This window comes from Malaclemys terrapin, chromosome 1 (assembly GCF_027887155.1).
Source record: "Malaclemys terrapin pileata isolate rMalTer1 chromosome 1, rMalTer1.hap1, whole genome shotgun sequence".
Taxonomy (NCBI): domain Eukaryota; kingdom Metazoa; phylum Chordata; order Testudines; family Emydidae; genus Malaclemys; species Malaclemys terrapin.
The window spans coordinates 206707949-206720654 of NC_071505.1; the positions used below are offsets into that span (position 1 = coordinate 206707949).

Here is a 12706-nt window from a genome sequence, read left to right on the forward strand (position 1 = left end):
AAAAAAGGAAAGAGGAGACTCTTTCAAGCTTGGGGACATCATATAAGAAACTTCAGACTACAGTGAAAGAAAAATATGGGGAGAAGAGGGTGGTTTAAAGTTAAGGCACTGGGCTGCAATTCAGGAAATCTGGGATCAGCTCTAGATTCACCATGAGACCTTAAACAAATAACTTACTCTCTCTGTGTTCTTCATTTCCCCATATTTCAAATGAGGATTAAAATACTTCTCTACCTCATGTGATATTGCAAGGATAATTTCCTCAATTAATTGCAAGCTGCTGTAACAGGTATCATCATGGGGGCCATACATAGGTATATAAATACAAAAGGAGCCATTGAAAGGCAATAAATATAGAATTCCATGATGCCATTTTTCAGAGCAGAACTGTACTTAAGGGAACAAAAGTTACAAAGATACACAAGACAACACTCTTTAAGAGACGACTTACACAAAAATGCATGCATTCATTCAAAGTTGCCCAAACTTTGCACACTCAGTGGACTTATTGAGGACAGCAAGCTGCCATCTTTAATACATAGGTGGAGCCTTGTCGTCTCTAGCTCCCAGCATGCAAAGTTTCATCTTAATCTAAGTGGCTTTATCCATGCAGAATATTTTCTCTTCAGTACACTATTTGCATGAGGAGACATTTTTGGAAAATATCTTCAGTAACTGTCAAAAACCATTTTTTGTTTGTATGGTTTTATTCAGAAATAAATGTATGCTACAAACATGGTCAAATATATATTTTTATTGATTGCAAAAGAGAAATAAATTAGATAAAAGGAAGGAAAGAAATGTTTCCTCCTTAAGAGCTTTGGAAGCCTTTTGAACAGAGGGCTGCTTGTTAGTGGCATGCTTTCCCAAGCCTGCATAATGATCAGTAGCCAGAATCAAATTCCCTGGGCACTGACTGAAGTCGGAATGCCAGATGCAGAGTTCCTAGCTTTAGAGGAGATTAGTACACTGATAGGAGACAGTAGAGAGGTTAATGATTTGGGAAGTCAGCTTTTGTGTACAAAAAAAAATAACTACGTGCATAGGAGGAGAGATTATGGAGTGAAAAGAGAGAATGAGTGAGCAAGAGAGATTGTAAAGTGCTGTTCATTTTAATCTCTCAGCAGGGAAAACAGTTATTTATTTCTAACTGGGCATGCAGAGAAAAGTAAGGAGTGTAGCTTGCTTGTTTTGTTGTTGTTTAATTTATCCTTATTAGGCTCCATTTATTTCTCAATCTAAGTCAATGAAGGGATAACCATTAATTTTGCTAACACAAATTCCTCAAACCAAGAATTTACTATGGCATAATTATTATTTTTTACCTCTGATTCATAGATTGCAAATATTAGCATGTAATTTTGCTTATTAGAGATTTGTTTTGTTTTTGTGTTGTTTTTGCTTTTCAAATAATCACAATAATGTTCCTTCAGTTTTTTAAATGCTTTTATTTTATCCAATGTTTTGTCGGCATTTTACTTCCTTGACCTCTCCACTGTTGTGACTATTGCTGTTTCCATTCATCTCTATCCCACAAGGGTAGGAATTGTTCCATATTTTGAAACTGTCCTCTTTCATGGTCTGGAAGGGGTAGGAGAGTTATTGATGCTTATGTCACCAGTCCCTTATTCCTATGGCATCTGGGTGTACTACCCCAATGATGCACTTGCTTTAATTAGTTCCAAAAACTACAGTGCAGGTTTTGCTCCTGTTTCAGGTATCATCCCTGGAAATGGAGTGAACAACCACTCTGCCACTGTAAATTGTCCGGATTGTTGCTGCAGCTACAGAACACTTTCCCCTTCTCCAACTCAGGCTTCCCAAGACTTCAACAGGACAAAATTCATGTGTGCATCAAAGGTTTCTAAAATGACAGGACCCCATCAGGCCTTCTTGCTCAGCAGCACATACTGCATCCAAGACTCTGTGATATGTTGTGTGTCCTAAAGAGCGACTAGGATTTCAGTTTTAGTCAGGCTAATCTACTACAACAGTGGAAGCAAATACAGACCCAAGGGATTTTGTGAAAAATTCTAGAGGGCGTATTGTCGTTGTGCATTCATCGGAAACTCAGGCCTTGGTATGCCAAAAGCATCAGTGCTCTCTACTTTGCACATTAGTTTGTTGCATGTATTGTAACTCTTATTGCAAAATAAGCTTTAGCCAGCACATGCCTGCTCTGTGCCTGGCTCTGTTCAGTGGAATCAGTTGCTTCTTTTCATTTATATAGAAAAGTGTTTGTTAAAATAAAACCCTCACAGCTCTTCCAAGAGCATCTCAGTTTATCATTACAGCGCGACCCTTGTGTATGCCACTTATCAGATGTGCTATGGTTTTGTGGCATGAACCAATGTCCACCTATATATGAGAAGCATGTCAGGTTTTCACCTGGTCCTATGGATGGAATTCTGCCACTGCCCTAACTGATCTACTATATAAATAACGGATAGACTCCCCTGGTGTATATGTTCATGAATGTTTTACTGGGACTTTACCTTTAATCTGAGTAAAGGAAGAAGGTACTGTTGAGAGAAATTACTCCAATATACTGAAATGATTCCCCTTAATGACATTTAAAAATAGTTTACTGTACTTTCAATGGCTGTGAAGCAAACAGCAAAAAGTAATGTATTTTCCAGAAAAGAGCTCATGCTGAAGAGAGCTGCAAGGGCCCAGAGGAAAAAAAGGATAGATAAATCCTGCAGGTATTGGTCTTTGGCACACATCTCTCCTAGATGATCCAGGAGTGTGCTATGATGCCATCCAGAGTGATTCTCAGTATTTATTTACACACTAAAAGAAAATAGGCTCAAATAGCATAACGGATTAGCCAGCCTGACAAGAGTGCACCACAATGTGTTCTTATGTAAGGCAAGCCCTTGCTAATCCACTACTCGGTTAACTGAGGAATGGAAGAACCACACTTGCAAACAAAACTACGTGCTTCACTCAATGTCCTGTCTTTACTTTCATCAGCATTAAAATAAAGTTCCTTTAAATTTCTAATTTAGTGGAGAGAGCACTGGATTTAGACTCTTGAGGTATGAGTTAGCTTCTAGCCTGCTGGTGACCTCAGGGAAGTCACATCATCTATATGTGTTTAGGTTTTTTCCCATCTGTAAAATGGGAATAGTGATACTTCCCTTCTTGAGAAAGCACATTAAGATGTACAGATGAAAAGCAGTATTTCAGAGCTAGGTATAATATATAACTATAATATTTATTATTATTTTACTATGTTATTTGAACAAATCATGATCCTGTCCCCACAGGAAAAGAAACAGGCTTACCAAAGGAGCATATTCTATTACCCATTTTAAAAAATGCATGCTTGTTTATATTGAACAGCACAACCATGTAACCTCAAACTCTTTCATCATCAATTTTCAAAAGTGATTCAGAACAGTAAATCTCTAACTGTTAGGGAGTAGGATGAGATTTTTATTGGAGGCAAATTATCCCACATCTGCCTGCTGTGAGGTTTCTTGTACCTTCTTTGGGAACATCTAGTGCTAGTAAATGTCAGAAACAAGATACTGGACTAAATGGCCCATAGGTCTGATCCAGTATGACAATTCCCCGGTTTCTAACAATCAGTTTCCCAGTCCTGATGAAGTCTCAGTGTAAATTCTTAAGTGCATAAATTGACTCTTAGAACCTGTTGAACCAAATCACTATGGGAAAATAATTAGAACTCTCCTCAGACTGAAATAAAAAATATATTTCTCATTCACTACATGGAGAAGAATTTCCTTTGACGAATAAATGACATTTAAAAAATAAATATAAAATACAGATTTTCTTCACTTGAAAAAGGCCAAAGATAGTAATTGTCTTAACTACAAATTACAAATTACTACAAATAAAAATATAATATTTTTATAATTAATTACCCCAACATGAGTATAACTTTTTAAAAATTTCTTCATGCAGAGGCAGTGCATTTACCAGTTTTGGATTGTATTGGCATTGCTCATTTTCAGTGAAAAGAAAAACTAATTTTTAGGAAGATCAGAATAGCTAAAAGCTTTTATGGATTTGCAGAAAACAATCAAAACCACATAAACGTATTTCTTTTTGGCAGTCAAATTATATAGTCAATAGACCTTAATCTTTCAACCTTTATGTTTTTCACTTGTTATTCAGTGGGTAATAGTTTGATTGGTGGGGGATCACAGGGTTAATTTGCTTCTGAATTGAGAAATGAATCAGAATTCCCCTTTAACGTTGTTTAAAAAAACAGTGTGGTGTGTGGGTGTAAGGTAGAAAAAAAGCCAACAGAATGGATTCACTAATTGGGGTTTTCACCTGCTGAGAGTCTAATTGAATACAATGCTTTATTTGTAACTGAAGGAGAAAGAAGATTGTGCAAAGTATCAGAATTTTAGAGTAGTTTTAAAATTCCTATTACTTGGCACTCTGGTATGGGAAAGGAAGACAAAATGTGATAAATGGCAGCATCAAGCTGCTGTTAAGGTGGACCAGAGAGCTGAAGAGACACTAAATAGTAAAAATGGAAAGATTGTACCAACCCTATCAGTGCCACATACTTCTTCACAAAGGAAGGTATTGCTTACTTTTTATGTAGAACTGTAGGCTTCAGGCTAACGGTACTCTGAATTCTTTTGAATTAAACAGGCGACTGTTCTGTGCATTTAATGAAGTGTGAAGTTTATCCCAAAGAAGATGCTAAACTTCACTTTTTTTTAAAGAAACTGTGTTTATAATAGGTTTAAATATGAGAGAGAGATCTCCTTAAAACCCACATAAAGATGGGAGAGGGTGGGATTGTTGTCTGTATGCTTGTGAGCTGAGGGGTGAAAACATTATTTCTTTGTTCCACCTCATTCACCTCTGATTTAATATATCTAATACATCTTTTGGGCTCATTCAAAGTCCACTAAATTCAATGGAATAGGCCATTGACTTCAGTGGGCTTTGGAGCAACATATGTGTGGCAATTTATGTCTGCATAGATAATTAAATTCTTCATCCTATTTACCAAAGCACACAATGTGACAGTATTGCTAATCATAAGTGCTCAAAAATCATAATAATGTCTTAAACATCATGAGATTTAAACATAATAAGTTTTGATCCTGTATTAGCACTCTGGTGTTTGAGACTTTAAGGTTCATATTTTCAAGTGTTTCTCCAAAATCACATGGGCTAGACATTTTTTTTTAATTAAATAACTCCAGGAGCTGAATCCTTAAAGCAAACATTAAATATCATGAGATTTAAAATGAAGTCATCATCTGGAAACACCTCATTATGTGCTTATTTACATCTGTGCAACTGTGCTGATGTCACTGGAATATACGTGGAGCTGTGGGTGAGATGAATTCTCCTTGCCTGTAGAAATGTGTCCTCCTGCTGTCCATGGGTAGGTCTATACTTACATCCGGGTCCGGCGGTAAGCAATCGATCTTCTGGGATCAATCCCGGAAGTGCTCGCCGTCGACGCCGGTACTCCTGCTCGGCGAGAGGAGTACGCGGCATCGACGGGGGAGCCTGCCTGCCGCTTCTGGACCCGCGGTAAGTTCGAACTAAGGTACTTTGACTTCAGCTTGCGTATCTTAGTTCAAAGTGGGGGGTTATTGTGAAATAGGGGCTCTTTGACTGATTTAAAAGACATCTCCTCTGTGTGAGGACACCAAACGTGCATAGTCTTTGAAGGTCTAGAAAACTACATAATCACAAGGATCCCAGGGCTTGATTCTTCACTCAGTACCACACCACTGCAAATAAAGAATAACTCCATAAGAGTAAATAGAGTTATACCAGTGTAAAACTAGTGTGAGAAGAGACTCTCACCTCCCATGATTTGAAATGCTTGTGACATGTATAAAAACAAAAATTAAAAGATTGCATGTTTAACAAAGGTTCCATTGTGGCTGGAGTTTAGAGGTCTAACTACCTGCTTGCACCCACCAATAAAGTAATTAGAATTGTAAATGGTAGGATTAGCATCTGCAATACAAAAGCTATGCTAAAGCCCATTTCAAATTTTACATACCATTATCTTCCAAATGTTAAAGATCCAATGTTTTTTAAAAATCCCTTAATATTCCAAGATGATGCATCTTAAGCACCTTAATAGTAGGTTTCAGAGTAACAGCCGTGTTAGTCTGTATCCGCAAAAAGAAGAACAGGAGTACTTGTGGCACCTTAGAGACTAACAAATTTATTAGAGCATAAGCTTTCGTGGACTACAGCCCACTTCATCGGATGCATATGTTCTTCTTAATAGTAGGGTTGGAGAATGTAAAGACTTCTAAGCGCTTCATAAAGTTCCGAGGAAACATCCAAGTTCAAGCATGAGATAATTTAAATATAGATGTAAAAAAGGAGGCATAGAAGAGAATGACAAGAGACCTCTGCCTTCCCCCATAGGTATTATAGGTATTCCCAAGTAAGCTGCCAGAGATGATTTCCTAAGTACCTGGTCTTTGTGTCTTTATTATAGTCTTTCAAGCTGGTTTATCCACGTGACAGTAGTTATAAATCAGTGATAAAGTACTACATATACTTTAATATGTTTATTATGTTCACATACTTTAAAATGTAATTGCGGATATGATAAAATACTAAATATACTTTCCCTAGTGAAAGCAGGGGAATCCAAATTTTGCACAATGGGGAATCTTCCAGGAGCTTGTGAGATGCACCTCATTTGCAAAAGCAAAAAAGGGAACAGATTGCAGTGGCCTCCAGTGAATCAAGATGGAGCATTTCACTGTGAACTTCTGATCCATTGTGCCAATTTTTACAGTGGTGGTGCTGAAAGCCATTGAACCAAACTATAAATCCTGTATATAATGGAAACCACTTCAAGCCAGGGGGTGGGGCAGCAGTTCCAGCACCTATGCTCTAATCCAGGAATCGGCAACCTTTGGCACACGGCCTGCCAGGGTAAGCCCCCTGGTGGGCTCAGCCAGTTTGCCGCGTCTGCAGGTTTGGCCGATCGCGGCTCCCACTGGCCGCGGTTCGCCGCTCCAGGCCAATGGGGGCTGCGGGAAGTGGCACGGGCCGAGGGATGTGCTGGCCGCCCTTCCTGCTGCCCCCATTGGCCTGGAGCGGCGACCCGCAGCCTATGGGAGCCACAATTGGCAGAACCTGCAGACGTGGCAGGAAAACAAACCGGCCCGCCAGGGTGCTTACCCTGATAGGCTGCATGCCAAAGGTTGCCAATCCTTGCTCTAATCCAAAAATTAAATTGGCAGTGGGCTGAATTAGACTCACCTGCTATAGTTTTATAGGATTTATAGTTTGGTTCAATGGCTTTGAGCACCCATCCCATTTCTACAGTGTTGCCCTCTGGGCCCAATCTTCGAAGGTATGTAGATACTAACTTATCTGCATCTGTAGGCACCTAAATATCTTTAGAAATCTGACTCTGTTAATTTCCTTTAATCAAACCCCAGAGGTGTGATATCACTTTAAAAAAAAAACCCACTATGCTGGTACTTTGGATTTGGGACTGTTTTGTCCCTTAACAAAGCCTCTAAAAAAGACGTAGCTGCATGAAGCTTTTACAGCTCTTCAATTTCCTGAGCTTTGTCCCCTCAAAAACAAAAGGGCATAAAAGCCTACTTAAGTCAACCAACATACCTAATCGCTTTACAGACAATGACCGGCAATTAAAATTCGGAGAACTTTTTCCCTTCCTGGCTCAGGCCACAGCTTCTTTTCAGGTGCAGGGTTTAAGAGTTTGGATTCCTCGTAAATTTCATGCTCTTGTCCCACCACCAGTACCGAAATCTTGAACGGTAAAAGTAATAACTAATGATATTAGATTAATTTGTACTGAGATCAGTTCTTTAAACTGAAGAACCTATCCAGTTCAGATAGTTTTAAGGACTCACGCTGCCCACCCCAGGTCACATTCCTTAGTTCTACCTTAAATAATTCCCTCCTCTTTCATCCCAAACTGTTCCCTTTCTTTGAGTCCTTTACTTAGCAATAGCAGGTTCAATAGGTGGAGGGAGGAGGAGAGGCTAGAAGCTCCACCCTGTCTAGCCTGCAGCCTTCCCTCCCCCTGATGCCCTTAGCCCAGTAATGCTCGTTCCACCGCAGTGCTATTCACCGCCGCTTTCGTGTGTGTTAGCCCGGCCGAGCCTAGGACTCCGTTCCGTCCCCCCCTCTCTCTCGGAGTCGTCGAGCGATGAGGGAGCAACTCAAAGGGTGAGTTCAGAGCAGCTCCTCTCCCAGCCCGTCCCCTGCCTTGGCTTGAAATGTTGCACTTGTGGCCGCGCTGTGTGTGGGAGAGCCGAGCTCCGGAAAGGTGAATGAAACTTGGGCAGGGATTTGGCACAGGGGGAGCCCCCCAGCGACAGCCTCCGTCCCAGCTGTTTCCTCCCGTTCCGGCTGCAGGTGCTTGTAGTTGTGGCGAATGGCAGGATTAACTCTTTCCCCTCCGGCGGCGGAGTTCCCCTGATTGGAGAGTTCTGTCTGTGGCAGGCACGCTTGGAGGGTGTTGGTTAAGGATTTTGATTTTCAGAGGGCGAGTAGCTCAGTAGTTTCCACCTCGCAGCCATCCCCCCATCCCTGTCGTTTTGCTCTAAAAGAATGTTAAAGATCTGAAGCTTTGCTCGTTGACGTGCCTTTAACCCTGCAGCATAGGTGTGCATGTAGAACAGAGGGACAATGTTGTTAAAAACCTTGTTTAAAAACTGTAGAGGGAAGCTCTTCTACCTTTCATTCAGCATAGGAAAGGTCAACTTTCTGCCTGATTTCTCCTGGGAATTTGAACTGACATTTAATTCACTGCATTTTTTCATTTATGTGCCCTAAGTTTCAGGATAAATAGGTCTAGTTGGAACATGCAAGATATTTAACTCATAGCTACTTAATATTAAAAGGCTGGGGGAACCCCCAGCAGTTAAACCGTAAAGCCAAGCCAGGAAGTCAGGGATGTGCCAGAGATATGATCAAACGGTTTGTGGGAAGCCAAAGCGGGATGACCGTTTGTATCGTTTCTTTTTCTTGTTAATGTTTTACAGCTGAATGGAATATTATACTGTGTTGTTATACCTGCCTAGCTTTCTTACAGCTCAATTTAATCCATCTGCATATAGTGCATTTTATAACTTAGTTCATGAATGAACTTCCATAGAAATGTTTAAAATATGGACACATAGGTAAGTGGTAGTTCTAGGTTATTGTATGTTTGGAAATAATGTTTGTGTAATAGTTTTTACTTTAGTTTATATTGTGTATATATATTTTTTTGTATACTGTGTGTGTGAAACATAATTTGTCTCTGTGATGTAGTTAGTATATGAGGCTCTCTTTTTGAAGTGTGTTACTGCAAAACCTGCCCTTTCCTGGGATACATTCATTTTTCCAGTTCTCATTGCAAGCTTAAATTTGGCTGAGAACTGGTTTAGAGGCACATGCCTATGGAGTACTGAGCTGAGGAAACAAGAAACATAGTTATATAGAAGGTCAAAGACCTTCTACCACTAAGGAATTGGTTGCAGTCATCATTGTTTGATCCTGGATTCAACAAGACCCTGCAGTGAAATTGCTTTGGCAGAAGTGGAGGGGATAAGCTTTGAAAAGCAAATAGATCAATGGACAAGTAACAGCTGGAGGGGCTGGCTCACCAGCTTTAACAACTGAATGGTAATCTTTGCCAATGACACAGTGCACAAAATAAAATGCTGAACATCTAAAGGGAGAAAAAATAGTTACTATAAAATACTAAGCAGTTGATATGTGGCCCCATATTACTGCTCAGTTTCAATATTAGCAGAAACTTTTAATATGTATGTGTGCCTCTCTTCAGTATTCTGATAATGCTGGCAAAAGCCTTTTTTTAAAGACATTGATCCCAGGATTAAAGAGAAATCATCACTGTGTGGATCCATGGACTCCAGATTTATAGTTGAAGACAAACAGTAATCCTTTGCAAATCACAAGAGAATTCTACCTTTTTACAGCACTGTTTTAGTCTTTTCACAGCGATTAGTTTCCTCCCTGGGAAGTAATGAAAGATATAAAAAGGTTCACAATGTTTTAAGCAATAAGTGACACTGATTGCAAGGTAGTCTTATTTTGAGTGGCCAACAGTCTCTCTTCTTTAAATAAAGAACAAGTAGTTAAAGTTGCATTTTTAAAGGTTTAATGTTAGTTTTACAAAAGAAAAAACCCAACTCTGTCATATTTATTCTGGCTTTTTGACAGCAGCCATAAAGTTGTTGTAAGAATCTTGCACTCTACTTGAAACCAAATAGGTGAAAGGCAATATAAATTGTATTGTAGTGCAGCACACTATAAAATAACTTGCTTTCTAATTATTGGCTAATATGTGTTGCTGTTTCTTTATTGCCACCTGACAGAATTTGCTTCTCTCTCTCTCTCTCTTGCGCGCGCGCACACACACCTTACACCTGGTTAACAGTGCATTTTGAAGTAAAGGGAATGGTGGAAGGCTGGTGGAATTTGCTTTAATATAGTCACAAATTAAGAGGAATGTAACAGTGCAGAGAGTGGGGTGCAGTTCCATGCTCAAATTCTCTACTGTGAAGCTTAGCAATGATAAACATGGGAGACCAAATCTTTGAAATTTAAAACTGGCAGAATGAATAAAATCAAGAACAACTTAAAAAGGTTTAAAGGTGATTTATAAAGGAGAATTTTTTCTATCCCATTTGCTGCCAGTGTTTTTCAAAGATAATACAAGCTGAAAAGGGGGCAAAGCCATTTATTTTTACTCAAACTGGGCATATTTTAATAGAGAACTGATAGTTTAGTTTATCATTCATCGCATCAGTTCAAGTTTTTATCATGCTGCTTTGTCATCTCTTCTGACAATAATCAGGGGTTCATCTTTGTACTCCTGGCAATGATAGAGAAGTTGTGTTGGTTATATGCAGATATAGGATGGCAAAGTGTTTTTGCAAAGTTCTCTATGCACCTGAATCCTATTCAGAAAAATCTTTGCTATCCCAGTGTTGTGTTACTCATGATTTAAAAAAAAAAAAAAAATTTGCTTAATCATCTATCACCATCCCGTAAGGACTGAGTTAAGACTACCAAATTCATTTAATACAGTTCATTTAATACAGGGATTCTCAAACAGGGGGTCAGGAGGTTATTACATGGGGGGTCACGAGCTGTCAGCCTCCACCCCAAACCCCACTTTGCCTCCAGCATTTATAATGGTGTTAAATATATAAACAAGTGTTTTTAATTGATAAGGGGAGTCGCACTCCGAGGCTTGCTATGTGAAAGGTGTCACCAGTACAATAGTTTGAGAACCACTGATTTAATAAGTCGCATCATATGTACAAAGATGGTGCTTTTATCTCACTGAACTATCTATGAATTTTAGTGTGCCAATCACCATTCCGCCGCTATCATCTGTTGTTCTTCCAGGCCTATCTTTATTCTTCTTTCCCCTTTTGCATCTTGATAAGCTAGAGAGGCATGAACCTGTAATGTTTCTCTGACTTTATAGGGTCTAGTTCCTAACCAGAGTTAGGAAATATGGCAAACATTTTTCAGCAGATCTGTTAAAGATGGTAGTGTTCCCAAGTGTCTTTGAGACATCCTAGAATTGCTGAGCTGGCATTTCAGATGGTGTTCACAATACACACCCCCTCCCACAGCCAACCCCAAAGCTTACAATTAAATGGCCTTTGAAAATGGCAAAGAGGCTTATGAAGGATAGTCTCGATGGAATCTAACCTTTCCTTGAGCTGTACATGTGTTTGGAATTGTTGATAACTTTCTGTAGTGAAAATGTTCAGGAAGAGGCAACACTTTTTAGTTAGAATGAAAAAGCTGCAGCCTTCTTGTGTTCTGCATGTAAAGTACCAGCAAAATCTGCCCTTATTCTTCACAGGCACTCAACCTTTACAGAGTTGGAATGCAGGGTTTCCTTAAAACACTGACTTTCATACAAGAGTGAGAGGGATACCTCCAGTTCTAGAGTCCAGCTCTCACTGTCTTGTAAGATATGAGTTTGATAGTCTCAGCTGAATTGCCTGTGGATATAATAAAAACCTGATACACAGCATTCAGCCCAGTGGATAATCATTGCTTAAGAGAAGGCAAAGAAATGAGCTACCATGGATACTGACTTGACATTCATCCCTATAGAAAGGGGTATTTCCTTCAGTGTGGGACTGAGGTCAATGAAAGGGCAAATAGACGAGGGGGTTCATTTGCCCTGCAGATTTTAGCTTTGTGTAGTTCACTTGTGGGTAAATGGAGAAAACCACTTTCTAGTAGGGGCTGTGCCCTTTTGCGTTGTATGCATAAAATGTATAGATGACTATGCAGTGTTTATCAAAAATGCATAAAACCAGTGCTTGTGAATCATGCCAGGTTGACGGCATTGGAGACTAAAGTGCTCTGCAGAGCAGTCTGAGACAACCAAACTCATTTCACTTGGAAAATTAGGTATCTTATTTTAAAAGAGAAATACAGCTCTGATGCAATCAGTGGGTAAACTTTCTCCTAGTATTTCTACGTGATTTGACATACTGATCAACGGTACACTAACTACTCCAACACCCAAACACCACATGGAAGATGGCGTTGTAGAAAATGAAGAGACATGAAAGAATGATCGATGCTTATATAATAGGGATTTCTGGTTACAAGAAGAGTGGTCAGCAGTAGAGAGAAATTCCTCACACTACCCCATGTATATGTCTCAACCCTGATCTGGAGGAGACATCCCTATGTAATT

At 39.5% G+C, this 12706-nt stretch overlaps 1 protein-coding gene across 12 annotated transcripts in view; it reads left to right on the forward strand.

Annotated features, from left to right (window-relative positions):
• Positions 1-12706, forward strand: part of DMD (dystrophin) — a 2004766-nt gene that overhangs the window by 1890837 nt on the left and 101223 nt on the right. For 2 of the 12 annotated variants that reach the window (XM_054005920.1, XM_054005921.1), the window contains exon 1: positions 8054-8187. The exons of the other annotated variants lie outside the window; for them this stretch is intronic. In XM_054005920.1, coding sequence (XP_053861895.1) covers positions 8168-8187 — 20 coding nt within the window. In that variant the 5' untranslated portion in view covers positions 8054-8167. Of the gene's footprint in view, positions 1-8053; positions 8188-12706 lie in introns of those variants that run through there. 12 annotated transcript variants of the gene reach the window in all.